The 27,798-nt window shown below is 43.7% G+C and overlaps 3 protein-coding genes across 24 annotated transcripts; 2 read left to right on the forward strand and 1 right to left on the reverse strand.

Annotated features, from left to right (window-relative positions):
- Nucleotides 1–1,118: 1,118 nt before the first annotated feature.
- LOC6527417 (multidrug resistance-associated protein 1) lies at nucleotides 1,119–17,565 on the reverse strand. 21 transcript variants are annotated; one of them, XM_039371581.2, is made up of 14 exons: nucleotides 17,269–17,457; nucleotides 14,030–14,155; nucleotides 12,435–13,946; nucleotides 12,156–12,293; nucleotides 11,881–12,027; nucleotides 10,719–10,803; nucleotides 9,839–10,658; nucleotides 9,393–9,763; nucleotides 8,926–8,949; nucleotides 6,466–6,686; nucleotides 3,022–3,239; nucleotides 2,450–2,956; nucleotides 2,013–2,394; nucleotides 1,119–1,946 (listed from the first exon to the last, which is right to left on the reverse strand). In XM_039371581.2, exons 2-14 carry the CDS (start codon nucleotides 14,081–14,083, stop codon nucleotides 1,755–1,757), a joined length of 4,671 nt encoding a protein of 1,556 aa, XP_039227515.1. In that variant the 5' UTR covers nucleotides 14,084–14,155; nucleotides 17,269–17,457; the 3' UTR covers nucleotides 1,119–1,754. The 21 variants fall into 21 exon arrangements, 20 of the variants coding, with proteins under 20 accessions (XP_039227515.1, XP_039227514.1, XP_039227513.1 ...); XM_039371580.2 differs by lacking the exons at nucleotides 6,466–6,686; nucleotides 11,881–12,027 and adding exons at nucleotides 8,229–8,449; nucleotides 11,590–11,736 and having other exon boundaries at nucleotides 17,269–17,450; XM_039371579.2 differs by lacking the exon at nucleotides 11,881–12,027 and adding an exon at nucleotides 11,590–11,736 and having other exon boundaries at nucleotides 17,269–17,449.
- On the forward strand, nucleotides 14,602–23,570 carry LOC6527416 (PIH1 domain-containing protein 1). Of its 2 annotated transcripts, none has more exons than XM_002088472.4 (5): nucleotides 14,602–14,869; nucleotides 14,945–15,056; nucleotides 18,473–20,860; nucleotides 21,278–22,158; nucleotides 22,273–22,437. In XM_002088472.4, exons 1-5 carry the CDS (start codon nucleotides 14,801–14,803, stop codon nucleotides 22,330–22,332), a joined length of 3,510 nt encoding a protein of 1,169 aa, XP_002088508.2. In that variant the 5' UTR covers nucleotides 14,602–14,800; the 3' UTR covers nucleotides 22,333–22,437. The 2 variants fall into 2 exon arrangements, with proteins under 2 accessions (XP_002088508.2, XP_015053117.1); XM_015197631.2 differs by lacking the exons at nucleotides 18,473–20,860; nucleotides 21,278–22,158; nucleotides 22,273–22,437 and adding exons at nucleotides 22,532–23,172; nucleotides 23,240–23,383; nucleotides 23,447–23,570 and having other exon boundaries at nucleotides 14,639–14,869.
- Nucleotides 23,571–24,144: 574 nt separating this feature from the next.
- LOC6527415 (uncharacterized transmembrane protein DDB_G0289901) lies at nucleotides 24,145–27,708 on the forward strand. The gene is made up of 3 exons (XM_002088471.4): nucleotides 24,145–26,137; nucleotides 26,292–27,142; nucleotides 27,207–27,708. Exons 1-3 carry the CDS (start codon nucleotides 24,304–24,306, stop codon nucleotides 27,261–27,263), a joined length of 2,742 nt encoding a protein of 913 aa, XP_002088507.1. The 5' UTR covers nucleotides 24,145–24,303; the 3' UTR covers nucleotides 27,264–27,708.
- Nucleotides 27,709–27,798: the final 90 nt, after the last annotated feature.

Below are 27,798 nucleotides of genomic sequence, written 5' to 3' on the forward strand. Positions count from 1 at the left end.
CCCTCCCATTCCTGTCTTGAAATTGGGGATTGACACTCCAGGAGTCGGGTGCCGGGCACCCCTCATAAAAATGTAATTTCCAAACAGTGAAGAACAAAAACAAAATATATGCATTGATGTGGACGGGGTTTTTCAGGGGCTGCAAAATAAGCAAAGCATTTGAAATTTTCAAATTGAATTTGCCGCACGCTTGAAGTTTGGTGCTCCCGGTTCCCGCGTTCCCCAGTTCCCCAGCTCCCAAACCCACGACGAGATATATGCAAAAGCCATTCTCAAGATTACCAAGTGAAAGACCAGCCGGCACACACATTGAAAACCGGCGAAGGGGCTGGCTAAAAGGGGTGGCTAAAAGGGGCTTTGAAACATGGCCAAAAGTGTAAGTGACATGAAAGCGGGCACACAAAGCACACACAAAACCTTTAATAACTTTACGCTTTTTGTTTTCAAGTGCACTCCGCAGCCACGCCCCCAAGCCGCCCACAAAGGGGAAATACAAAGGCCTTGCAACTTTCACTTTGAAGTTCGTTTTGTCGTGCTGAAAAACAATACAAAAGTAAGGCCTGGCCAAGGACTTTTAAGTTTTTTTGTTATTTTCCTTGTATTTAGAAATTTGGTAAAGAACTCGCCCTCTAATGCTCAGACCATTCAATTCGTAATTTATGACCTGTTTATTGTCAATAAATGCAGCCTCCGAGCAACCATTTCGTGTCCGCGCCTAAATAAAGACAAATGGAATGCTCATTTTCAGTGGGTGGCTCCAGGCAAATACCTAAAATAAATACATATATCTCAAGTTGGATGGTAATAGGTGGCTGGAAATTGTCTCCAAACAGTTTAGACTGTTTTTCGGCTCTTATAAATATAATTTATGGCCCGTTCGCTGCCATTTTAGTCAGGCAAAATGTGAGGCTAAAGCTTTAAGTTGTCAAAAGCCACGCAAGAAGGTTCGAAGGATTTCTAAGATGACAACACATTTAAAGCTAAAGGCTATTTTATAGATGCACTGTTTATTTTATGCAAATTATTGCAGAATTCAAAGTGCCAGGTTATTAGGTGAGCTGCAAATAAAAATCACACAAAGTCCACTTTTAATTGTATCTTAAAAAAACACATCTAAATTTCATTGGGATTTCGTTTGGCTTATTCACTCCCGGCATTTATTTTTGATTTAGGTATACATTCTACAAAAGTTTTAATAAATTGATTTAACTACATTGACCTGATTTACTGATTTTATCAGTTGAAGGCAAAAATTCTTGAGGGAGTTTAAGTAGTATCTCAATCTTCTGGTTTGTTAATTTAAGTACATAAATATGTGGCATACATAAGTTATTTTTTCTTTCTGGGCTTATGCTCCATCTTGCCATCTCACGTATACCGGTTCTGGTTGCATAGAAAACTAAGTACAATAGACAATAGAAAAATACACTTTGCTATGTAAATACATATACATAATAAAAACGAATACAGCGTAACCGACGAAGGCGCAACTGGCTTGAATTATTTCGCTTAGTCTAATGAACATTTAGTTGGTATTTGCTAATTTCTTTCGCTTATTGTTCTTTTGTTGTGTTTGCTTGCTTTGTCTCATAGTTGCTTGTCCTAGCCATGAGGTAGAGCTGTCAGTGCCAATGGCTTAAAGCTACCGTTGAATGATTTTCTTTTCGTACATCTATATTCCTAGGGGTTTTTGTATTGGGGCACACACTCTTCCGTTTGAGTTTCGTGGAGTTTCAAGTTGACATTCAGGGATCTTAAACTAGGTTGGCGTCCTTGGCCATGCTATAGAAGGCCGACTTGGGATTGTCTAGCAGCTCCGTGGGCGAAGCGAACTCAGTGATCTGGCCCTTGTCCAGCACGATGACCTTGTCCGAGTCCAAAATAGTGTTCAAGCGATGGGCAATTGTGAGTACTGTGCATTCCTTGAACTCCGTTCGGATGGTTTTCTATAGTAAAATAATTAAATTCATGTATTGATATTGTAAAAATGTATAGAAGTCAATAGCACTCACCTGAATCAAATCATCGGTTTCCAGATCCACAGCAGCGGTGGCTTCGTCCAACACCAGAACCTTGGTCTTTCGCAGCAGAGCACGCGCCAAACAAACCAACTGGCGCTGGCCCACTGACAGATTCTCACCACCCTCGGAAATTTCGTGATTCAGACCAGCTGCCAAACTTTTTACAAAGGACTTCAGATGGGACAGCTCCAGAGCCTTCCAGATTTCGTCGTCGGTTTTGATTTCAAAAGGATCCAAGTTGATGCGCAGCGAGCCAGAGAAGAGCACTGGATCCTGGGGGATAATTGTCAGGCGGGAACGCAGCATGTGCAGACCCATTGAGGCAATGTCCACGCCATCGATGGAGATGCGACCACCGGCGGCTTCAATTATTCTGAATGCAAATCAAGAATCAGTGGTGATCTTAAATCATTTATATATTTACTTACCTGAACAAGGCCAATGTGAGACTGGATTTACCGGCACCCGTGCGACCAACGATGCCGACCTTCTCGCCACCCTGGATATTGAAACTAACACCGCGCAGCACCAGATCCAGACCTTCGCGATAGCGCACCTGGAAGTTCTGGAACTCAACGCGTCCCTCCTGTGGCCAGTTCTTGGGCTTGTTCTTGTCCTGCTCCAGCTCCCAGGGAGCCTCCTGCTTGGTCTCGCCGTACTCCTTGATGCGCTCCACGGACACGATGTTCGTCTCAATGTCGGATGACATGCGCACCAGCCAGTTGAGGGTTTGGGTCACCTGCAGGGCGTAGCTTACCGACAGACCCACCAGGCCGGGATTGGTTTGACCTCCAAGGACGGCGAAGAGCGATGCGAACAGAATAATCAGATTGCCAACCATCTCCAAACGAATGGCCAGCCAACGGTTGGCAATCACGGACGGGTACTTGCAGACCTGGTTCTTGTCCACCTTGGCATCAGATTCCTCAATAAAACTAAAGCAATTAAATGAAATCAGACTCATTACACTTAACTTAATGAATGATATCCAAATACATACCGATCTCCCACATTGTAGGCACGAATGGTCGATGCTCCGGTGACGGTTTCGCTGAAGTGCGAGTAGATTGGCGATCGGGAGACGGATTCCAGACGCATCAGCTGCCGCGAAGTGGCCACGTAGAAGCGCTGGGCGAAGTAGTACAGGAAGGCGATGGGCACGATCACGGCCAGGAAAATGGGCGTGGACAGACTAATAACCACAATGGTAGCCAGAACCTAACCAATAGCAAGATAGCAATGTAAGTAAATGCTGTTCGGGTAAACAGAAAAGGTCATACGTGCGGGAAAATGCAGGTTGTTAATAGGAAAATCATGATGAATAGAATATTATTAATTTATAATGAATTTGCCTTTGTTTTGGATCAAACGCTTTACTTAGTAAGGTCGAATACAAGGGATGGAATATGGAGAAGGAGAAGCCATTAGGCGCCGCCTATAAGGATATTAGTCTGGACTAGTTAGTCGTTTTATATGCACAGGGTTTAATGTCACTGGGATTACTTTCGATGTGTGTACACGTTTTGTAGCAATTTGAAGACGGTTCCTAGTGCATAGTGCTGTGAAAATTACCTCGTATGCACACCAAATGCAATCATTAATGACCTGCGGCATTTTCTGGTCAACCGATTCAACGTCTTTCGAGAATCGGGACAAGATGCGACCCACCGGCGTCGTATCGAACATGGTCATTGGTGCTCTCAGCACATTTTCGAGGAGCATCGAGTGCAGGACTCTTGCGGCATGCAGGCTACCCAGCGCCGGAGCCAGGTCCGAAAAGAATGACGTGAAACCTGCGATTAGGCAATTCAGTATGGATGAAGAGTTAAATTACTCATCGATTGGCATAGCAATAGTCAACCAGCTGAATTCGATGCTCGAGAAGGGCTCTTCGAGTCGGAAAATCGTTTTGAGGTTGGCCAGCCAATTCCCCAAGAGAGTACGGGGTTGGCTTACTCTACAACTAAAAAAAATGCACCGAATTTAAATCGATGCTCTTACATTTGCAATTTGGTAAGAGTATTTTAATAACGAAAACTTAAGAGAGAGTATTTTTGGTAACTTTTTGGCAGATATTTTTAGTGATAACATACAATTTTAAGAATTACATCTTTAAAGGCTTTAATTGCCAAAATAAAATTGTTAAATATTAATGCTTTGCAAATAATAATAATAATAATTGCAGTAATTTTTTTAGTTGTTCGAGTCACTTGGCCCCCAAGTTACGATTCCAAAGAAAGGGGAGACAACCACAGGAAACGTAATCTTAAAATGAATTAACAAAAGTGAACGAGATTACAACATGCGCCCGCCCCGTGGATTCAATACTAATTTACATACTACGGTCTAGGAATGTGGAATGCCAGGGAACTCCAAATTGCTACGGGCTGAGAGTTTGTACAATGATGGGTATACCATTTGTTAGTCGAGATTAGTTAGTACTTTGGTTGTCGGTTAGTTACAGCGAACGTACCCGGAATACTTGCGAGTTAAACACGCGTATTAGTTCTGGCAATACCACATCCAATTTGTATATATCGTTTGCCAAACGATCGAGAATTCGTGCCCGGGGCTTTATGTCGAAAAAGGCTTGTGGGGCATGCAAAATGTGGCCGAATAACTGGATGAATATTTTCCGGGTCCCGATCAGGGCACCCAGGTAAACGATAACCACACTGCCTATATAGCTAAAGACTTGGGATATCAAAGGGAATTTATCCTTATAAGATCGGAACGTAACTCATATAGATTTGCTTGTCTATTTTTGAACGATTTGAACAAGATTTGGGACACGGGTTAGGAGACACACTATTATTAAGCCTAGGTTAGGGTATCTTTTTGGGACAATACAAATAAAACAGAGCTGCTGCTAAGAAACAAATTTTACGACATATTTGAAGTTTAAATAAGAACTGAAATTATATTAACATTCATAACCCACTACTGATCATTGAATGCTTTAACTCATATTTAGAACTTTCGATGCTTTAAAATATAAATTTTATAACAAATTGAATATATATTTTGGTAAAAATATTTCAAAGTATAAGACATGCTCGTCGACTATGCATAAAGAGATTACCTGAAATGCCGTGCTCAAGACCATTCTTATATTGAGCGGCATTACCAAGTCCAAGCAATTGACATCGCTTGAGCAGCGATCCAAAATCCGACCCTTGGGCGTGGTATCGAAAAACTCGGAGGGACAATGCATGATGTTGTTAAAGAGTCGATGGAAAACTCTGGATGAGGCGTGTAGGGTGGCTGTAAAAAGTGATATGGCGGCGCCGTAATTGCAAAGACCTAGCTTGATATGATGCGGTTTAGAGAAATAGAGAAAGAGATCAAATGAGATATAGAGAGATATTTCAAATGCTGGAGAGATATGTATGAAAACGAGGGCAAAATCTTTCTACAACGAAAGTTCTGCTAGTACAAACCGTAACTCTTTAAGGGCTACAAATCAAAAGTTATCAATCAATAATAACAATAATAAAGAGGGGGGCAGAAAATATACTGAAAAAATGAGCGAAATCAATTATGCAAATACCATAAAGATAAAGGTCATAAAGGAATCCATGGTGGCGGGCAACTCTTCGTCGACAACATCCATATCGCCGCTGAAGCTGTTCAGGAGTCGCCCGATCGGAGTGATGTCGAAGAAGCGGCACACGGAGCCTCGGATTATGACGGCCAGCAGCTCATTGTGGATGGTCTTTGCCGCCTGGAAGCCGCCCAGGTAGACGATGACCACCGCAAAGTAGGCTAGCACACCTGGGACAATCGGAAATGTGGAAGAGCGGAACAGGTGCGCCCGGGAGCACTCGGTGAATGTCTGGGATACTCGATTCGTATGGATGGCTGACTGAATGAGGCGATCTTCTAAGTTATCATTTATCTCGTAGGTCGTTCAACCGAAGCATTATAGCAGCTCCCACTTATAAAGAAACCTTAACACTTAGGGCTCTGAGACCAGTACATCTGCAGAGTGTTTTTTGTGACCATAGTCCCTGATTAAGAATGGGCTTAAGCCTAAGTGGTCTGAGTTCCCCTTTCGGGCTTTCGCACACACAACTCGCACATCCAAAATATGGGGTTTCTTTTTAAAATGCATATACTAATGAGTCTTATGTTACGTAAAGGCGTCTTTGATCCAAAATAAAAGGCAATACATTTTGCAAGGCACTAGTGAAATCAGCGTATCGCTTAAATGTTTGTGTGATGATAGTTTGATTAATAGAGAAACGTGGGGAAAGAATGGGATAAAATGGGATGGAAAAGAATGCAGCTTGAAAGATAATTGGTAAATTAGAAGAATCGTGCGAAAATGCAGTTTTCATTGTTAGTAGTATGCAGCTTTTGTTAGGTTTTAGGCTTGGGATCTAAGCTTCTCCCCATTCAATCGGGCAATGGAGGAGGTGGAGGGTTAAGGGTCAATCTTTACCCCGAAACATGTGTTTAACAACTGTACGGTTATCGCGGGCAGTACACTGTCAACCGTATCGACATCTTTCGAGTAGCGACTCAGAATGCGACCTAATGGCGTCGTGTCGAACAGTTCCATTGGCCACTTGAGGCCTGTGTTTAGCAGCTTGTTGAATACATTCATGGAGCAATGGAGTCCTCCGATGGCCAAAGCGAGACCCGATAAATATTTGGATAGCACTGCATGTAACGTAAATCGGTTTAGGTGCTATGCATTAAATTTGGGTGTTTGGGGAAACTTTCTTTCTAAAAAGAACTTAAGATTCAACTGATCATGCTTCTAAACGTTGGTTTTTTGTGTAAGCCCCCGTAAAAGGTTAGTGTTCATGTTTACATATAAATACACAACATTTATCGTTGGAGTTAGTGTCACATAGCATTAGGATAGGACTTCTTGTTGGGATAGTGCCAATTGAAACCAGTTAGTGTGTATCATTGATATAGTTATACTATATAGGAATAATAATATAGGAAATACTGCAGTAGATTCCAAACTAGAAGTGCAACAAACTATCACACTCCCTATGATTTCCTTCAACCGTAACTAACAAAAGGCTTGAGATTCAAATTCTTGCAGAGAGCGTTTCGTACAATAAGTTAAGTTATTTATCTGATTCGTAAATCTGACCTTGAAACTAATGCGACTTATATTTGTCATGAACGAAATAATGATATTAAACTATTCTAGCAAGGAAACGCCCTCCTTAATAGACATTTACCGCAAACGCTTGACTGATGACCATGCGCCAAAGCATCGGCAGGACATTGTCGATGGTATCGACGTCCTTTGAGAAGCGATTGACAACGCGACCGAGGGGCGTGGTATCGAACAGTTCCATGGGCCATCGGAATACATATGACAGGAGCGTCTCATGCAGCAGCTTGGAGCAGTAGATGCATCCAAGGGCCAGAGTGAGAGAACAAAAGAAGTACGCGGTAACTGGAAAGTTAAATTTGTATGTATTTTACACCTTGTATTTATTAATTTAAATTGAATTGCTAGGCAAAAGCGTGGACAAAACATTCTAAAAAGCTTCGACAACCTACAGAGAAGAACTGCACTCAGAACTCAGCTGAGTATGGGCGATGGCGATTTGTTTCGGACATGTACTTTGTACTTTTTTTTGGATAATTACCGCAAACAATTGCAAAATGACGACCCGCAAATTGAGTGGCAGAGTATTGTCAATTGTATCTACGTCCTTGGAAAAACGGTTCACAATGCGACCCAGAGGTGTGATGTCAAACATTTCCATGGGCCAACGCAAAGTGCCATGGAGCAGCACGTTGTGCATGAATCGGGCGCTATAAACGCAGCCCAATGAAAGGATCAGGGTGGATAGATACCCTGTAACAACTTCGAAGAGAGCGACAGCACGGGTATGCCAATTAGTGACCAGAACCTCTTGCCCACCGACGACAAAGTATACTCAGTCGTGCTCTCATTTTAACTGCCTTTTACTTTAAATCATTAATTATTTCTGATTTATATATGTATCAATTATTTGAATCTAGTTATTCGTAAAGCGCAAGTAAAAAATGTTCAATAAAAGATGGCATCATTAAAATAAAGAGCACGAAGGATTATTATTACGGGTAAGGTTAATAATAGATATGTATGGTAGTGCATGATAAGCCAAACCGATCCATGGATATAAAGAATGATCCGATATTTCTGATAAATTAAATTTATCCGTGCATGGATCCACTCCAATCATTTACCATATAAGCCTGACCAATGACGACACGAATGTTGAATGGCAGCACATTATCGATTGTATCGATATCTTTAGAGAAGCGATTGACAATCCTTCCCAGTGGTGTCGTGTCGAAGAGCTCCATGGGCCAGCGGAGATTGTAGTATAGTAGGGTCTGATGTAACAACTGCGAGCACTTGAGACAACCCAATGAGATGGCGAGGGATGAGAAGAAGTTCGTCGCGACTAGAATTCGATATTTTATCGATTTTTTCGATTTTGTCGATCAATATAGTTTTTTTTTTGATTAGGTAGGGTCAGAAGGTATTCACAGATTATTGGTGAATAAAATTATTGACTTTGCAACACATTTACGCACACAAACATACACACACAAAAGGAGAACCGTTAGTAAAGTGATTTGACTACAATGTTCCGAATTACGAATTTATCAATCAAAAAAGGATCGATAAGCAAAAATCGATTTTTGAAACATTTTTGTGTGGGAATAATATTAATAGCATTTATTAATATGAAAAGCCTTTTGTGTTCAGTTTGCCAAGCGTGCAGCCATATACAAATTTGTTATTACTTGTTTGGAAGTGCTTTGTTAGTGCTTTAGAATTTGTGTGCATTTTCTTAATTTTGTGTAGAAAGCCGAAAATAGTGTTAGTTAGTTAAATATAGTTAAATAGGGACTGAAGGTTATTCAAACCGCCTACTGGTAGCTGAGCAGCATGTGTTCTCTTGGCGCCGAAGTAAGAAAGAAGATAAGCAAGCAAAACATAAATGAAGCCCCCAACCAAACATAGAATACATAAAAAAAATGTAATAAATATGGTTTCATAACTTTAAAACATTTGTAAGTACACTGATACTTTTACCGTTGCACTTTATGATTTTTAATTTGGTAACGATCTGTGTATTACCTCACACCATTTGCTTTAATATTTTGAAACCATTTTTCTTACGCATTTTTCTTACTTAAGCAAAAAGCAATAATACAAAATAACATAAATATAAATTTAAATGGCATTAAAAGCAGTAAAACTCAAACAATACAGTAAAAAGTATAAAATTATAACATAACAAACTTAAAATTAAACAACCAAATGGACAAAACGAACATGAAACAAGGATAACTTCAAACGAAGCATTTCAAACGGAAATCGAATCACAATGGACTTACCTTGACCAAATCCGAAGGCACCATAAACACCCAGATACATGTCCCTGAGGCCAGTGTCGTTGGCGACTTTTTCATCGTTCGCCCATTTAGTGAGCCACAGATTCGAGCCGATTTGGAAAGCTTGGAATACAAAGTTGAGTACCAATGTGGCAACCGATAGGAAGATGCCAACACTCTTGATGTAATGCTTGTACACTGCGAACTCCACGCCACCAGTCTGTGATTTCTCAGTTTCAATCAGTTTGCCCTCGACCTCCTGCTTCTTTTTCAGGGAAGCGGCAGACGCAACGGAATCGTGGGAGTCTTGGCGCTTGGCTCGCCGGCGGAGACTTCCACCGCCGCCCATCAAACTATCAGCGGATGTAACGGAGCTAAGAAGAGGGTTCATTTAATTAGTTATATGTTTTAACATTTGTTTGCTTAATCCTTTATGATGATGTACTTACATGGAATCTGACAAGCTTTCCGTGCGCGCCAACTTAATGGCCTTTTCGACAGTGCCTAACAGCTCAGGGACATCTCCGGTGCTGGAGATCTGGCGCTTGATCTGATTAAGCTCCTCCTCCTCTTCGTTGCCCTCCTGCAGATGCTGGATAATGAAGTCGGCGAAGGCGCCCTTGTTCTTCACCAGTTGATCGAATGTACCGCTCTCGCTAATTTCGCCCATTTTCAACACATAGATGCTGTCCACCTGGGGCAAGAAAGTGACGCCGTGGGTGACCAGCACGCGGGATTTTCGTGCGAGTATACCCTTGGGTCCGATAACTTCCTCAAAGATGTGCTTGCCCACATGGGCGTCCACGGCGCTCAGAGGATCATCCAGCAGATACAGATCGGCATCGCTGTACACAGCACGGGCCAACGAGATGCGCTGCTTCTGGCCACCTGATAAATTAATGCCTTTCTCACCGATTTCCGTGAGATCTCCAGCCGACAGGATGTCGATATCGGCACGCAGGGCACAGGCGTCGATCACCTTGTTGTAGCGCTTTCGGTCGTACGTCTGCCCAAAGAGGATGTTGTCCCTCACCGTCGCATTCTGAATCCACGCCTGCTGCGGTACATAGGCCAACTTGCCCACAGTGTTGACAACGCCCGCAAGTTTTTCCATTTCACCGAGGAAAGCCTGCACTACAGACGACTTGCCGGAACCGACCGTGCCAACCAGGGCCACCAGGCTGCTCTTCTTCACCTCGATGTTAATGTTGCGCAGCGTGATCTCATCACCCCAAGAGAACTCGCCATTCTCAATGCTCATTGGGTGGGCTGTTGGAATAAGGAATATATTAACTTGAAGATCTTCACAAATTTTTTAAATGTCCTTACGTTTGGAGGAATCGTGGAGAACGCTATTGGGATCCAGTTCCTCACTGTTCAGGAACTTATTGATACGATTCACAGAAACTTGCGTCTATTCGGTTGCACATGCAATATGGGATATCAGTTAAAATTGTTTCGCAATATACGTTGTTTTCAAACACAAAATATGTTAGTAATAGGTTGGGGAAAGGAAAAATAATGTGGAAATTGGGAAAAGGTATGAATCGAAATCTGAATGAATAGGGAATATCCTCGGGTCTTCCGAGGGTTTCATATACCCCTGCAGAAGAAACAGAACATCAGCGTCCAAGGAATTGGGATATGCGTTGAGATCATCACGTTAAAAAAAGTTCATTTAAAAGGGCCTTATAAATGAATTGCATTTAAATATCAACAAAAAACTAATTATTTTTCCCAATGTTCTTTCAGACAAATTTTCATAAACCTCTAATTAAATCCCCCTTAAATGCCCTCTGCAAGGGCATATTGAAAAGCCAAACAAATGGTTGCTATTGAAACGGATGAAGTAGGTACCCCACCACCAGATATATGACAAATCGGAACTGGTTTGGTTCGGACAACTTTCAATCCCACACGAATGAGACGATAAGTGTATAATTTTGAATAAATGAGTGTAAGGATTTAGTGCAGGATGGGGGAACTGGGGTTTGTAAGTAGTTTCGGTGTAAATTCGATTTGGCTAAAAAAGAATTCAAATTAAGTAAATAAACATAAATCACAATCACAAAACGGCACAAAATCGACGATCACAATGGGGCCGTGGATCGGCATAATTTGTAAGGAAAGTAGAATCCCTCAGCCACATTGTGATCGACTAGAGTGGTAGTATTTGGTATTGCAATCGGGCGTAACTTACTTGCACCAGGTTGGTGATCAGCATGGGCAACATTGTTAGCGGAAATCGTAGAATGTTGAATAATGATAATGAGACAAAGGTTTTGGTGGCATCAAGCACGTTATTTTCATCGATTAAAACGTAAGTGGCGAATGTAACTAATGAAACCTAAAAGATAATACACAATTTCGTTTAAGGCTTTGATAAAATGGTTGTTCTTGATCCTTGATCTGAAGTTGATGGATATAGGAGAGGCGGAGGTGCACCATAGCCGAAGAGGTTGTTAATCCATCGCCATCGTGGGAGCTGTACCTCGGCTATGTCAACACTCAGCATGGGCAGGATGGTCAGCGGGAGTTTCATGAGGTCGAAGAGGTTGATTGAGACTAACACCTTCTCGACGCTCAGCTGATTCGCCTCGCTGGTCAGCACGTAAGTGGCGAACGTGACCAAGGAAACCTTTGTTTGTTCGGACACGAAGTACATATATTTGCCAGATTAGTCCAATGCTACACGTCCAACTCATCTCAGTCAGCTGTAAAGAAATCTCGGAGGACTCAGAGCCCTGCAGGGCTGGCATATCTTACCAGGAAGGGGGCACAGGACCACAAGAACGATGTTCCCGCGTTCAAATAGGCAGTGGATCGGAGCGTCGCAATCTCCTTGTCACGGATGTCCAACACTTGCTTCTCGAAGCTCGGTTCCCAGGCGTACAGTTTGAGAACCTATGCGGATTATAAAAACATTACCTTTGGGGGAACAAAGAATACAGCATCGACTTCTGACAGGAGTCAGCATGACAGGCGATAATTGTAGTACTTAAGAGATTAGGCTGCTACCTAATCCCTAGTCCCAGGACCACTTACCTTAATGCCACTCAGTACTTCGTTCATCAACTTAACACGCTCATCTTTGTACTTCATCTGTCTGATCTGGTAGGTCTTAATGCGACTAGCAATCACTCCGTTCACAGGGATCAGGATAATCATCACAGCCAAACCGGCCAGCACAGACGGTCCCAGTTGCTGCCAGAGGAAATACAGGGCCAGACCGATCTGCAGGGGCGCCGACCAGATCATGTTCAGGTAGGTTGTCAGTTCCATGAATCGCTGGGCATCCACGGCCATCAAGTTGACGATCTCGCCCACGGTGGACTCCTTTTTGGTGGAGTTCGAAATGCGCAGGGCCTTGCGGTAGATGGCGTTGATTAAAGCTGTCCTGATTCGCAGGCCCACGATGAACATGCGGTGGAAGTACTGACCAAGAATAAAGGTCTGGGCAGCGGCCAATACGAAAAGTAGGACAGAGTACATAATACCCTTCCATTCGGGCTCGGCTTCTTTGGCCTCAACGAAGCTGATGATCAAGCTCAGGACTTGGGGCTGGGCAAATGTCAGGGTGTCGGTGAACAACTTCATCAGAGCGCCGAACAAAAAGACACCGCCAAAGGACTTGTAAATTGGTGGCATAATACTGGCCATGCCTTTTTTGCGACCATTCTTTTCTCCGTGGGGATTCTCAAAGGTCACGTTGCCATTGCTAAACTGGGCCTTAGGTTCTACGCGGGCCTTGTTCTTGTAGTTCTTGCGCACGTTCTGGTTCCAGTGGTGGGCAAAGATGGGCATGACTTCGGAGCAGCTGTCCTGGGGCCTCAGGTCCCACAGATCCTTCTCCTCCAATGGGTTGCGATAGCCCTTGAGGGCCATTTTGTCGAACCACTGATAGGTGATCCTGGAAAGGAAACTGGCTGATAGCTCGGGAATCTCGTTCTCCCCCCTTTGGTACTTGGTCTGCCTGGGCAATCCGTCCGCGAAGCAGTTCAGAATCAGCATAATGCTGGTGAAGGTGAAGAAGATAAAGAAGCTAACGAACTGGTACTCCTCCCAGGAAAAGTCCTGCTCGGAGGGCTGCTGCGAATCCAAAATCTTCTGTCGCTCCGACTCCAGGCGAACTTCTGTGCGGCAGCGGGGAATCGACAGCACAGTAAGCAGGAACCAGAAGATGAACTGACATCCAGTGGTCTGCACGCCGTACTTCCGGTTCAGTGGTATGAATATGAAGACCAACAGGAAGGTGGCGAACTTAATAATGGGACCCCAGACATCCAGGTCGTAGAGGGGCAGCTCGGAGTCGCCGCCCTTCTTGATCAGGGCCATAATCAGGTCCAAGGCAGTGATTACCAGCAGACCCAGATTCACCAGCGCTTTGGTCACGTTCAGCTTGTTCCAGGGAATATTCCTGTCCAGACTCGCCTTCAGGTAATAGAAGTCGAAGATCACGAACACCCAGTAGAAGGCGCAGGGTGTCCAGACCAGGGCCGTCTGCTCAAAGCACGGCGTGAAGTCCGGATCGTTGGTCCACCATGTTTGCGTCGCGTTCTGTTCATTGGGCACACGGAAACCATACATTTACACATGAATTCGGATCGAACACCAAGCCCATCCACTGATGCTGCACTCACCCAGAATGTGGATCCGCAAAATCTGTCCATCGGCGAACTTGTGTCCTCCGCCATGGTCACTCGTCTGCTCGGCAACCTCCTCCACGTGCAACTGGTCTGTATATGCTATATCGGGCGATGTGGTAACTGTAAAGCGGTGGGGAAACAAATGGATCTATATTTTCTGGCCAACACAGCTGTTCCTTCCCAAGCCGCACAACTACAACAACCGCTAGTCGCGACAGTGGGAAGTTGGGTGCACCAAGCACTAGTATTTTCTGGTATTTCGCGGCACAGTGGGTGACGACGTATGGAATGGAATGTGTCTGTGCTTCTGAACTGCGTTTTATTTATATTGGCTATTTTTAAAATGTAACTCACGTAATGTTGCCACACAAATCAATAGGTTGAGAATTAATTGATTGAGCATTTACACTTGGTAAACAAATTCGCAAGAGTTGGAATTTAAATGGGTTTCTTCAATTTTGATTATGGTTTTTACTTTTTATGTATAAATACATAGAAAATGTACTCGGAAATGTATCTCCTTTACTTTTTATATCTTTGGACCCTGTACAGAGCCAACCCTTTGTTTTTAGTATTTTTGGACTATTCAATGGCATTAGTCTTCTTTTCACCAAGGGTCACACTATCACATCGTTTTTTATTTCAATCGAGTTGACAGCTCTATTCTGGCAAAAAAAATATTTGTGTTTTTTGCTCGTCGCAAAGCGCAAAAATAGCATACGGATTTGATTAACTCACAACTAGCTGTTGATATCGTTAAGCAAAATGTCGCGTCGTTCCAATTTCATTGAGGGCAACGACAATTTTCGCGACCAGAACTTGCGATTTGTGCGGGTAAGCAAGACTTGAGGAATGCGACGTGAGGAAGTCTCTTCGCCATTAAAGACGAACTTGTTTTTATAAATACAGAACGAGTTCGAGGACAACATTAACCAGTTCTTCGGAGGCGCCAATCCGGAGGGCAGTGGCCAGCAGCAGAAGCCGCCGCCGCGGGACTCGCTAATTGTTCAGCCGACAGCAGGTGAGTGTCGTCCATCGCAGCAACCGGAGTTTGGCATGGCCCGGAAATCGCTGCTGGTGGCGCGGAGAATACCGGAGATTCTAGCCGGCTAGTAGGCATGACACTGAGTTTATGGTCTACTTAGCACTTGTGTGCACAGTAATCTCTGCGAGCGCGGAACCATGTCAACCTGATAAACATCTCACGTCGACTCGATTGCGCGTAATCGTTAAGAATAGTACAGTGAACCCGCGATAAGGCGAACGCATGCGAACGGAGCACGTCAAAGGACAGATAAACACATGCTAATAACCGCCGTAGATACGGCCAAATGTGTGTGTGTTGCCATCATAAGCATACTTATACAAAAATTAAAATACCAATTACAAATATTAAAACATATATAAATAGTTAAGCTACTATTATTATTTAAAATGTAATTAATTGCTCCTCATATTTAAATTTTACCGGGAATTAACTATAGTTTGTGCATACTGTTTCTGTATATTCAATTTCAGAAAATCTATTCAACTAATTCCTATTGCTATTAGTTTGTTTTTAATTATTGGATAATTTGGTCAAAACACAACAATTATTTGGTTTTTAATGCATGTTCTCTTCAGTTTAAACCCATTATCCATCTATTTTAACTTAATTCCTATGCACATTACTATTATATCGAAATCCGGTGTGAGGGTAGTTAGTACTGAGTTTGCAATCTGGCCCCACGTTATTGTGTGCAACAGCAGATAAGTGTTTACATGTCCAGGGCCACTTGGAGGAAGGTCTAATCGCGCCCACTTGAAACGATAGTTTATAGTCCGGCAATTGTTCATTGCCAATGACAAATATGCGACAAAACGGGTTTCCCCGCCTCGAAGAAGAACTAATTTACACAAAAATACAAAAAGAAAGACAAACTTCGAACTAATCTTGACCGGAGCCGCAAAATTTCGTTTAAGGCGTTGGACTAGTCACATTTTATGGGTGCCAAAAACTTGTTTGCCCGGTACACGCATGTGTTTTAAGCATTCGGCTTTAGATAAAATTCTAACACATCTGAAACGAGTATTTTCAGTTCGAAATAATTAACGGCGAAACCTGTTCCCGCATCGATTATATAAGCACAACACAACGGGCAGACGAAAACCCCCTTACAAAACTAATATTCAATTGTACAAAAAGTGTGTTTTACCTATCCACCGACGCGAAATTTCTCTTTAAAAACAAAAACGTCGAGTCACGATGAGATGCTAAGCGAAATGGAATAGAGATCTCTTGGCTGCCTCTAAAAATCAAGGGAAAATCATGACTTTCTCAGTGAAAATGTCTCTCTTAACAAACTGATACACTTATTGTTTGTTCTGGATCATGCCAGCCGGCATTAATTGTTTACACCGCCAAAGAAAAGTGATTTGTTTACGCAATATCAACGACACTCGACACTTGATGTCTTTATTAATAGGGAAAAGCGGAGATAAGGCTGACTGGCTGCATTTAGCCAAGTGCAAACTCTGAAAAAAGCTACTTCCACGTAGCGAGAAGGCTTTTTACCAGCAGCTCCTTATCGGGGACCCCACAGCTGAACCTTATCGGGTGCCCCCCACTACACTCCTCTATTGTGTTTGTCGTTACTCTAGTTATGAATTGCACATTGTAATCCATATATTGCTTCTTATCGCACACTCTGTTGCTCTACTTGCTGCTTGCTGCTTCTCCACAGCTTTAGTCCGAGCTGATAACCATCCAACAAATGGCTAGTAGAGAAGCTGTCGAAACTATTGGCCATAGACCATCTTTCAAGGCCTCTGACGTCAGTGGAGCTGGAGCCCACGCGGCAATTAACTTCTGTGGCGGTGTAAAGCGAGACAACCTTGCGCACTCCAATTTTAAATTTTTTCTGTTATCAATTAAATAATCGCGCTGCGAGCATGACAAAACACTAATGGTTATTATCAAACAATTTTGAATGTGAATCATCAATTTCTCGTATTTTCTTTTTGTTTTGTTCGTTTTATGAGGAATGTTTGCGCGGGATTTTCTGGAGCCTTTCGGAAATTTCACAATTTCAGGCAAAGAAACTAGACACAGATACACATCACATAGATACGAACGCACACTGGCACACTTGTTCCGCTTTGGCGGAATTCAACAACCACATATCGACATGGGAATCAAAAATGGACGTTGGTGGTGGTGGTATCAATGCGACTGAAATGTCACTTATAATTACCTCTACGTAGAGAAAAACTCGCTGCGATTCAAACGCATCGGCTCTGATCGGAGTGAATAGAATCGAAAACGAGCCGTAGCGGTTGGGATCGGATCGGTTTTTGGATGGAGGTCAGCGGCAGAACTCTTCAAATCGACGGACAACCGGCTCGCTACGAGCAAAAAAGGCAACTGAATGCGAACCGAGCGCTGCGAACAAACTTATTTGTTTTCCCTTTCCGTGCTCAAAACAAAAATGAGATAATAGCGCCACCTCAGAGAGCATTTGACTTGGCTCTTTTTGTGTCGCTGGGCGCCCCATCAATTAAAACCCCATGCCATTAAGGCCCGACTCTCCTACAATGCCGATTTTGGTCAGAACTAAAAAATCCAGCTGCAATATACTGAGAGATAACGCGACTCTCTTCCGCGGCTTTAAGTGCCAAATGAAGCATATTTTCCAACTCTGGTGAAATTATTCTGAAACCCATGTGGACACACGACGACACTCTTAAACGTTTTGTTGTCGCAAGAGCAACAGAAGTTGGCCCAGATGATAACGATATCAACAGTAGTCATACAATTGAGAGGATTTAATGATTGTTTGGCTGCGAATGCTTCACGATTTTGGTATAAGCATGACCATACCTATTTAGTTTGTACGTGGTTCTTCGCTTGATTATCAGTTTATTGTGTTTCGGTGCCATAAACATAATTCTTATATGCATACTTATGTCCATGCAGTGCTCAGTAGTTTCTAGACAGCCGAAAGGATTTGCTATGAAAATGACAATTACATACAAAAACAGCGAATCTAATCAATCTAAGCAAATGTTTAATTTAAACTATGAGATAGTGGCAGTGATTACTTTATAGATTGACAAAAAACATCAAACATCAAGCTTAGTCAGCAGTTTGATAACGACCGAAAAGGCCATCGAGTATTAATGCAATGAAACTAACTTTTTTACAATTTGTTAAACCAATTAATTTTTTTAGATAAAAGGAAGTAATGGTGGGAAGAATTGCAAAATAAAGCATATCGTTTATACATATCTAATAAAGTTTGTATACATATATTGTTAGTGAGCACTGAATAATATGTCTATACTGTCATGAGTAGATTAGATTGGAATTGGTGTGCTAAACGTGACCATAGCTCTAACCCAAAACGTGTCTGCTTTTCTAAATTTCAAATTTCATGTGTGGTGGTACCATGAAATTAGGAAACAGCGAGATGGACAATCGGCGCCAATTTCTCCGCGACCTGGGCGCCAGTCGGGTGTTGGCCAACGCCCTGGCGCAGCGCACCTTCGGCGTGCCCAAGTTCAACCTGCGCCAGTTCCAGCGCCAGAGGTTCCGCCTCAGCGTCGAGCTGGGCGACAGTCACCAGGATGTGGTGGACAAGGAGGTGCTTCGGGCCATAGAGGATGCGGTGGAGGGGCACGACGATGTGGAGTCGCGTCCGCGCACTCCATCGCCGCCGCGAAACATTGATTGGCACTGTGCCAGGCGGGATAATTCGCCGGCGAGGAACGACCGATCGCGTCCTAGGAATCGTCAAAGGGAGGATAACTTCGCAGACCGGAGGAACAACAACCACGGACATGTGGAACAGCGAGCGCCAATCAATGCTCCGATCAATCAAAATCGGAATTTTAATCGCAATAATCCTGGCGTGAACCCTGCAGTCGAATATAGTCGTAACAACCGTGGTGCAATCCAGCAGGATCCCAACCGTGGTAATCGCAATGCAAATGCGCAAGACGTCAATCGTAATAATCGGAATATGGACAGAAGTGAATTTAATCGAAATAATCGCAATGCAAATGATCAACAACCCAATCGGGATAATCGAAATGCAAGTTTCAACCGAAATGAGAGCTCACGTCCTAATCCACAGGAATTCCGCGGTCCCAATAGAAATGCAAATGCCCAGGAATTTAATCAGCCAAATAGAAATGCAAATGCCCACGAATTCAATCGCTCTAATAGAAATCAAAATCCGCAGGATTTCAGTCGCCCTAATAGAAATCAAAATCCGCAGGATTTCAGTCGCCCTATTAGAAATCAAAACCACCAGGAGTTTAATCGCAATAACCGTAATGCCAATCCACAGGATTTTAATCGTAATATCCGCAATGCTAATGAGCAGGAACCTAATCACAATCGTTATGCAAGCAATGATGAATTTAAGCTCAATAATCGTAATCGAAACAATGATGAATTCAATCGAAATAATCGTAATGCTAACAACAATGCATTCCCACAAGGACCTAACCGTAACAATCGTAATGCAAATGAACAAACCAATCGCGATACTTTTAAAGACGAATCCCACTTCAATAACCAACATTTTCAAGGACCAAAACACCATACCAACTTTCGTGGTCAGGTGCCAAACAGAGGTCATCCCTCAAACTATGGTCATTACCAAGCCAACAACAATCGCAGGCCTGGTAATCAGAACTTCGTTCCCAACCAACAAACCAACTTGGATCGAAATGCGATAATGAATGACGGCACTCAGCTGCCCAGAGATCGATTCCGTTCACCTGAAGCCCACCCAAAACAATTGGAAAAATATATTGATCAAGATCCAAGTAACGCCAGCATTGGCGGTAACCGTAGACCCCAAACGGGTCGCAATTACCAGCGTATAGTGAATGACAATCAAATAATACTACGTCGCACCGACTGGATTAACTCAAACGAAGAGAATCCAGATCACTATGGGCGAGACGACTATGTTCCTGATGAACGCGAACTTCTGGAAGATGCACACCTCACCGACTACACAGATGGTGCAATCATGGATGATGATCATTTTCATGGACAGCAGTACGAAACTTTTAGTAGCCCAGAAGAGCGCGAGTTCAATCGTCACTCCAGGGGTAACCAAGCCAACCCCCGAGATCATAACATCGATGATCGTAATGCATATGGACGCAATCGCAACGATCGTAACTTTGAGGGCAATAGGCGCCAGTTCGATCGAGAACTCGATCGTCGCAACCTAAACGACGACTTCAATCAGCGAAACAACTCTTCGCGTGGCGGTGACACCCAGCGCTTTCCCCGAAGGGCGGATGACACATTCCTAGGCTCAAATAGCCCTGATTTTCCACCGAACTATCAACAAACTATTCGCCGTGGATCGGGTTCCAACAGACCAATGGATCCCAATCAAACCCGACGAAACGTACCAAATGCCGACGAAACTGCACCAAGAGTGGGCCTTTCGGGGGGTTCAATACCAAACAGAAATAATTTAAATAATAAAATGACTAAAAATATAAATCCTGGTAGGAAGCCACAAAACAGTTCTGACGCTCCTAATAAACCCAGGTCAAACTCCATCACATCTCAAAATCGATTGGCAAGTCAAGATCGCAGTGCGACCTCACGTAATGTGAAATCTGGTGCTCCCAATCAAGGACGTGCAAGTCCAAACCAAAATTTCAAGAAGTCAGCAGCTGCACCCAACAATCGTGCACCTCATGCAAACAAACCTGTGAACACCAATCCTGGTGCATCCAAACCTGGTCAGCCGGTGATCAAACCTAAACCACAGGCAACCAAGAACAACGCGGACATGGCGAAACCACGCGCTGGTAAGGGATAAGCTTATAGATTCTTAATAAATTCCAAATTTTATGCTAACCAATTACAAGGAGATAAAACTTTTGAATTGGTTTTAAAGTGAAGAAATTGTTGCTCATTAATTAAAAGCAACATTTGCAAGAACCTTGGAATGCAAACCGTTAAGAATATATTTTTTTCAAGTATGGCCTTAAGAGGTACTTCCCGATTTCAAAATCAAACTACCTAAACGGAACCACCTTTCTCACACTTAAAGAATTTTTAATAGACACTTGTATTCTTGGATTCAAACCCGATTCGAAGTTACCAACAGCACTTGGTATAAAACTATAATTTCTTCTTCGAAAAGCTGGTTATAAAAATCCTTTTGGTTTGCATTCCTAATTTATCGGATATTCCCACAACAAAATACATGTTTAATTTTGCAGGGCAAAAGAGAAAAGCCGAGGCCACAAATTTAGGGGCTCCGAAGCGGGCTAACAAAGCCGAGCCAAAACGCCAGAGAGCGGAAACAGATCGCAGCTTCATTATAGCCGGAATTAGCCTGCCCTACATCAACAGCAATAGCAAGGAGCTGCCACAACCGGAGGCGGAGTCGTACGCGGTGACCTTCTTCGAGCAAACGCCTATCTACAACACAAACATATATGCCGACGACGATGGCCATGTTGATGAAGACTCAGATGGCGACGAGGAGGACATGTCCGATGCTGAATCTGTGGACTCGAACCGGTCTGGTGTTCTGTCAAAAGCAAAAGGACGCAGTTCCAAGAAGAAGGTGCGCGCCCAGCTGCGCAAGGAATGGACCAAAATCTATAGAACCAATAACTACAAGGACTGGCACGCCTGGTGGAGCGATTACAAGTGGTGCGGCAGCGAGATCAACAAAAAGCTTGAAAAGTACGGCGACCGCAGTCTGCGCCACCGCTTTGCTCCCATCGGCCGGAAAGGCTTGACCGAGCAGATGATCCATCAGATTTTCAAAGCGGGTCACATGGGTCTGGAGAAGAACACCTTTAGCCATTACCGCAACATGCGTTCGATTTATCTGCTGATGAACGAAACGTTCCTTCAGAGTTTGTCTGATGAACAAATGGAAAAGTTGCAGGACCTGATTCGTGGCATTCCAAATCACTTGTGGCTCTACAAGATCCGCAGCATGGTCTACCTTTGGGAAAGGTACCATGGCACTCTTAAAACCCAAGCACCCAAAAATTTAAATAGCGCTAAGGAAATTCAATCCATTGCGCGAGAATGGAAAAATCCACTCTTTCACTGGTTGGCCAAGCAGGCCTTTGATGAGCTTAAGGTGAGAACAACATTTCCCAAAGCTAAAAGCATTTGAAAACCTTAAGGAAACGCATGTAGTTTTATCTTCAGCAATAATTATTCAACTGACAACGAACCTTATATTTATTTATAGGCAATCAGCGAGATCGCGTGGCCGGATCATAAGAAAATCTATCCCGGCTTAAAATCGTAATTAAATGCGAAACGAATTGCCCAAATGATTTTAGCTTGATGTTTATTAGATTGTATACGGAATAAAGGCCAAATAAAATAAGGGTTTTACCTCTGCAATAGCCAATGCGCTTGAATCACCTTCATATTTATTAGCAGCAAGATTCTTTGCAAATAACAAAGAAATATTAACTTACCCACCTTTTCTTTTTTCCCATTAGGAATCTGCGTGAAAAGCTTTAAGATAAATAGTGATGAAAAGTTCTTTATCAACGTGTGCCAGGCTCAGGAAGTTCCAGCTCCGCAAGATGTCACCGAGGAGGAATTGATTGACATACTGGAATCGACTACTCCTGGCTCGTTTCGAGTGCCCATGAGTATCTCAGAACCAAGGCATACTAAGGATCGTTCTGATAAAACCGTTGATGTCTGCGACATTGCCGTCAACCCAAAGTTTCTGGTGAAGATTCAGAAGTCGCAGCTATTTAATAATTTCTTTTTGCAAATTGTCGCTGAGGCAATGAGCGAAAAGTATAATGTGCAGCTCAATATGGAAAAGACCATTATCCTGAACAATCGCAAGTTCATCGGCACTCTGGTCACTCATCGTGTGCGCAACGATGATGTGAAAAGGGCCCAGCCTGTGGCCGGCGATCCTGCTGCTCTCACCAACCAGGAGGGGCATGTGGCACCAGAGAGCTCCGGGAAATTGGTGCAGGAGATCAACGAGAAGGATGCAGCAGCCATAAGAAGGAGTCGGCAACCAGCAGGCGGTAGTGAGGAGTTGCAATACAAACTTAGCGCTCGAGTTCGCAATGAGTCCGTTGATGAAATCCATGCTGAGATCTACTTACCAAATTGCGTAAGATTAAACCGGCGGATGCATAGTCGGATTCTATTTATGGAGAAAAATCTATTTTACTCCGCAGGTTTCTTCGCAGGAGTTCAGCCTCGTTGTTGGCGAGGATCGTATCGCAGTGGAATCCCACAAGCAGGGCTATTTGTTTGACAAATTTGTCAACTACCGTCTGCAGCAAGATCGGGCCCAAGCTCTGTTCGACAAGACCACCAAGGTGATGCACTTAACCAAATGTGGAGGATCCAAGTATTAATTTCTATTTCTTCCCATTCTTTAGATGCTTCAGGTTCGCATTCCCGTGTTCAGCAACTAAAAACACAAATTTTAATCACTTCTTATGTTTGTCATAATGAATCATTGCCGCTGTGATAATGTTAATAAAGGCACAAGTTTGAAAACTATTTTTATTCTTTAATTTAATTCAAATTTACCCAAGCTGCTGCTGGGACTGGTAAACAAAAAACGGGTTTTTGTATTTTCGACTCTGGCTTTACTCGTTTAAAAAGTATTAAAAACTTAATATTTGGTAAAGATAAGAAGCGGGTATATAAGATTTTCAAATTTCGCTTTTCACTTTTCAAGAACTATTAAAAACTTAATATTTTAAATTCATTATCGAAACAAATAGTTACTTAATTATGATGGCTCAACAAAATAATAGCTAGTTGTTAAGTTAAATACTAAGAGGGAGTTCAATATAGAAAAATACACATTAAACTCTTATAAAGAAAAAAGAGTTTGAAAAGGTATTTCTTTGGGAAAGAGGGTTCAAACAAAACAAAACCAAAAATTCAATTTTATGAGAATTACTTGGAAAATTAATTCGCTTAAATGATTTATTAAATAAATAAGTAATTATTGAACGATATTTCCAGTTCATTTAATTGCAGTATTTTTTTAAGGTTGGTATATCTCGCAAAAAATACCAACGTCAAATCGGACTTATTACCATTTTGTGTAGCCGGCTTTCATTGCGTTGCAACCCTGGCTGTCAGACAGAGAAAAAATCGGGGAAAGGAAAGCATTTTTTTGGGGCGCGCTTGTTGTGTTGGAAAAAATTGCTAAGAAGCCAGTTAATTGGAAGTAGCGGCGAGTGCTCGACGAAAAGGTAACTCCGGGTAAGCACTATTCGGAATGGACTACCGCCAAATGAAGAACGACGCTTACGGCATTGGCCAGCGGCGCGGAATGGGGAGCTCCAGCGTCGGTGGTGGAGGAGGAGGCGGAGGCGGGATGTATTCCTCAAACTTCGGCGGAGGCGGAGTCGGTGGCGGTGGTAGTGGCGCCAATTTCGGCGGAGGCGGCAATAACAGTGGCGGAGGCTACGGCGGAAATCCAAGTGGCGGAGGCTACGGCGGCAACCGGAATTCCAGTCCAGTTGGTGGCAACTTCAGTCGCGGTGGCGGTGGCAGCGGCGGTGGCTTCAACAACATCAACAGTGGCGGCAACAACTACCAACGTTCCGGAGACGGAGATCGGACAGGGTTCAATCCAAGCAACCAGCGTTTCGGCGATAATTACCACGACAACTTCCGTGGCGGCCAGTCCTCCAATTTCGGACAAGCGAACAGGGGTTCATCGAATTCAGGCAACGTAGCCCGCTTGCTAGAACTGGAGAACCGCATTCCCGGTAACTCTGGTAATTTTAACATGGACCGCAATCCGGACATCAACTATCGAGGTCCCCAGTCTCAGGGAAGCGGCGATAGATTTTACAACGATGAACCCAGAAATCAGGGATCTTTCGGTAACTTCGGTAACAACGATGGAATCCCATTTGGCGGCAACAATGGTTCCTCCTTTAGCGGCAACAATGGCCCTTCTTTTGGTGGAAACAATGGCCCCGCTTTTGGTGGCAATAATGGACCTTCCTTTGGAGGAAGCGATGTCCCTTTTGCTGGAAACACCGGGCCCTCATTCGGAGGAAACAATCAACGCAACTTCAACAATGACAATTTCTCAAGCAGAGGTCCTAACTTTGATGACCAGCGTTCTGGCTTCAATGATTCCTACGGACGCGGTGGAAATCAGGACAACTTTGGCCAGAACTCTGGTAACTTTGGGGACAACAATAGGAATATAGGAAACTTCAACAACCGCGGACCGGCTGTCGGAGGGTCCGGAGGCCAAGGCTTTAACCAAAATTCTGGTGGCAACTTTGGCAACAACAATGCCGGAGGCGGCTTTAGCAACAACATTAGTCGCACCTTCCAAGATTCTCGCAACAACTGGAACAAATCACAATCCTCCTCGTTCCAGAGCCCCGGCTATCAATCGAACAGTAGAGTTGGTGGCGGCAGCGGCGGAGCAGTAATTGGAGGTGTCGGAGGAGGAGGAGGAGGTGGTGCCGGTGGCTCTGGATGGGAAGCTAGTCAGCGCGCCTTCAACTCGAAGCGCAATCAGCTGCAGAAGATGAATCTAAACAACGGCGGATCTGTCCGCAAGCCAGGACCCCAGCCAGCCGCCAGGACGGTCCAGAACTTGCGCAACAATCCTCAGAAGGTTGCAGCAATCGTTAAAACCGCGGGCACGCCCATTGTGACGAACAACAGGAGCAACCAGCCTAACAAGCCCGCCAACCAGCGACCGGGCAACGCTGCTGGAGCACAAAAGAAACTACCCATTGCAGCACCAACTCAGTATAAGGTCAACAACTTAGCTCCCAAGGCGACTACTGCTGTGGTAGCCAACAAGAAGCCACCGGTGGCTGGACAAGCCGTGAGGAGCGGACCCCAAGCAGCCAGGACGGGCCCACAGGGAGTGAGAACTGGACCACAGGGATTGAAAACTGGACCACAGGGATTAAAAACTGGACCACAGGGATTGAAAACTGGACCACAGCTGCAGAAGACGGGACCACTGGCATCTAGGACTGGCCAGCAGGCAGTGAAAGGTGGACCACAAGTAGGCAAGCCAGCAGGAGTGCCTAATAGGCCACCAAATGCTCCTGGATACCCCGTTCAAGTTGGTAAGCTATAGTTTTCTTTTCTTAAACCTTGAAGTTTTAGTAAGCCTAAAAACAGACTTTCTCTTCCAAGTGAAGGACTATTCATTTGGTAGAGAATAGTTTGGTCAGGAATAGTTCTACCACACTCAAGTCCCTAATATATGATTCATTGCAGGCCAGAAGCGTGTAGCCCCAGCTCCACCGCTGGAAACTGAGGCTGCCTCCAAGTCGGTCAAGAAATGGCGACGCGTGGCACGCAAGCGCGGATTCCTAATTGGCGGATTCAGAATTCCCTATCTCAACGATCAGCCGAAAAAGCTACCACAACCCGAGGCGGACTCATATGCCTTGACCTTCTTCGAACAAACCTTCAATTACAGTACAAACCAGGACGCCACCGAAGAGGACTTCCTAGAGGCGGCCGTAGTGCTCAACGAGGATTCGGAAGATGAATCCGTTGCCGACGACGCCAAGTCGGCACGCAAGCTTTCGAAGCGGAACAGGAAGCGCATAAGGTCCGAGTGGGCTCCGCTGAACGAATCGAAAAAATATAATGATTGGGGCAACTGGTGGAAGGACTACAAGAATGTTGGCGAAGAGATCGACCAACAGTTGTTGGAGTGCGGGAACCTGAACCTGGAACATTGCTTCCTACCCAATCTGCCCAAGCTAACCACAGAGCAGGTGGTTTACGCCATCATAAAATCGGCGCACTTCGGTCTCGAGAAGAATGCTGACGTGCCGTACGACACTATGAAGACCATATTTACGTTGATGAACCGCACCCTTCTGGATAACCTTACGGAGCTGAACATGGTGGAGATCCAGGACATAATTCGCGGCGTACCCAACGACCTCTGGGTATACAAGTTGCGCAGCATGGTCTTCCTGTGGGCCAGATACAAGAGCATTACAAATTCCAAGTCCACCGCCGAGGACGACGTCAAGGATCAGCAGGCAATCGCCCGCGAATGGAAGAGTCCATGCTTCCACTGGCTGGCTAAACAGGCTTTCGAAGAGCTAGTGGTGAGTTGGTTAAATATTCTGAAGCCATCTTATAATCAACTAACTCAAAACTTACTTCTTATAGGCAATCAGCGAAACCGAATGGAAAGATCACAGCACCGTCTTTCCCTCTATAGAGTAAAGCAATTTGAAAATTAGCCATACCCTCCTTCTCAACACCCGAACATACATTGGTCCCAACATAGGACCGAACAGAAAGTAGGTTCTTCTACAGCATTATTTTATCGATTGTATGATTTTGCATCTAGTTGTATTAGACCCCTTTATTATTGCACACATGAAGAACCATCCTGACATTAAGAAGTGGTCTGTAATTAATTCAGAATGCTTTTACAAATAAAAAACTTACCCAGAAGGGTGTATTATGCGCTCTGGGAAATTACTATAATACTGATCAGAAACGTTCTTCCTACTAGGAAGGTCGATAGCAATTATGTCTTGTATCTTCAAAACATGTATTTTGGTAAGATATTTTATTTCAAGTTCATAAAATTGTATATGACGCTAGAAGAATCCTATTGATAAAAAGGTAGATTGTAATTGGAATGAATACAAATAAATAACCAGCCCAAAAACTATTTTCTCATTAGTCGGTGCCAAACTAGTAATAGATAAAATTGATTCAGCCTTTGAATATTGGGAAGATCATTTAAAGT

Source organism: Drosophila yakuba, chromosome 2L (assembly GCF_016746365.2).
Source record: "Drosophila yakuba strain Tai18E2 chromosome 2L, Prin_Dyak_Tai18E2_2.1, whole genome shotgun sequence".
In the NCBI taxonomy this organism is placed as follows: domain Eukaryota; kingdom Metazoa; phylum Arthropoda; class Insecta; order Diptera; family Drosophilidae; genus Drosophila; species Drosophila yakuba.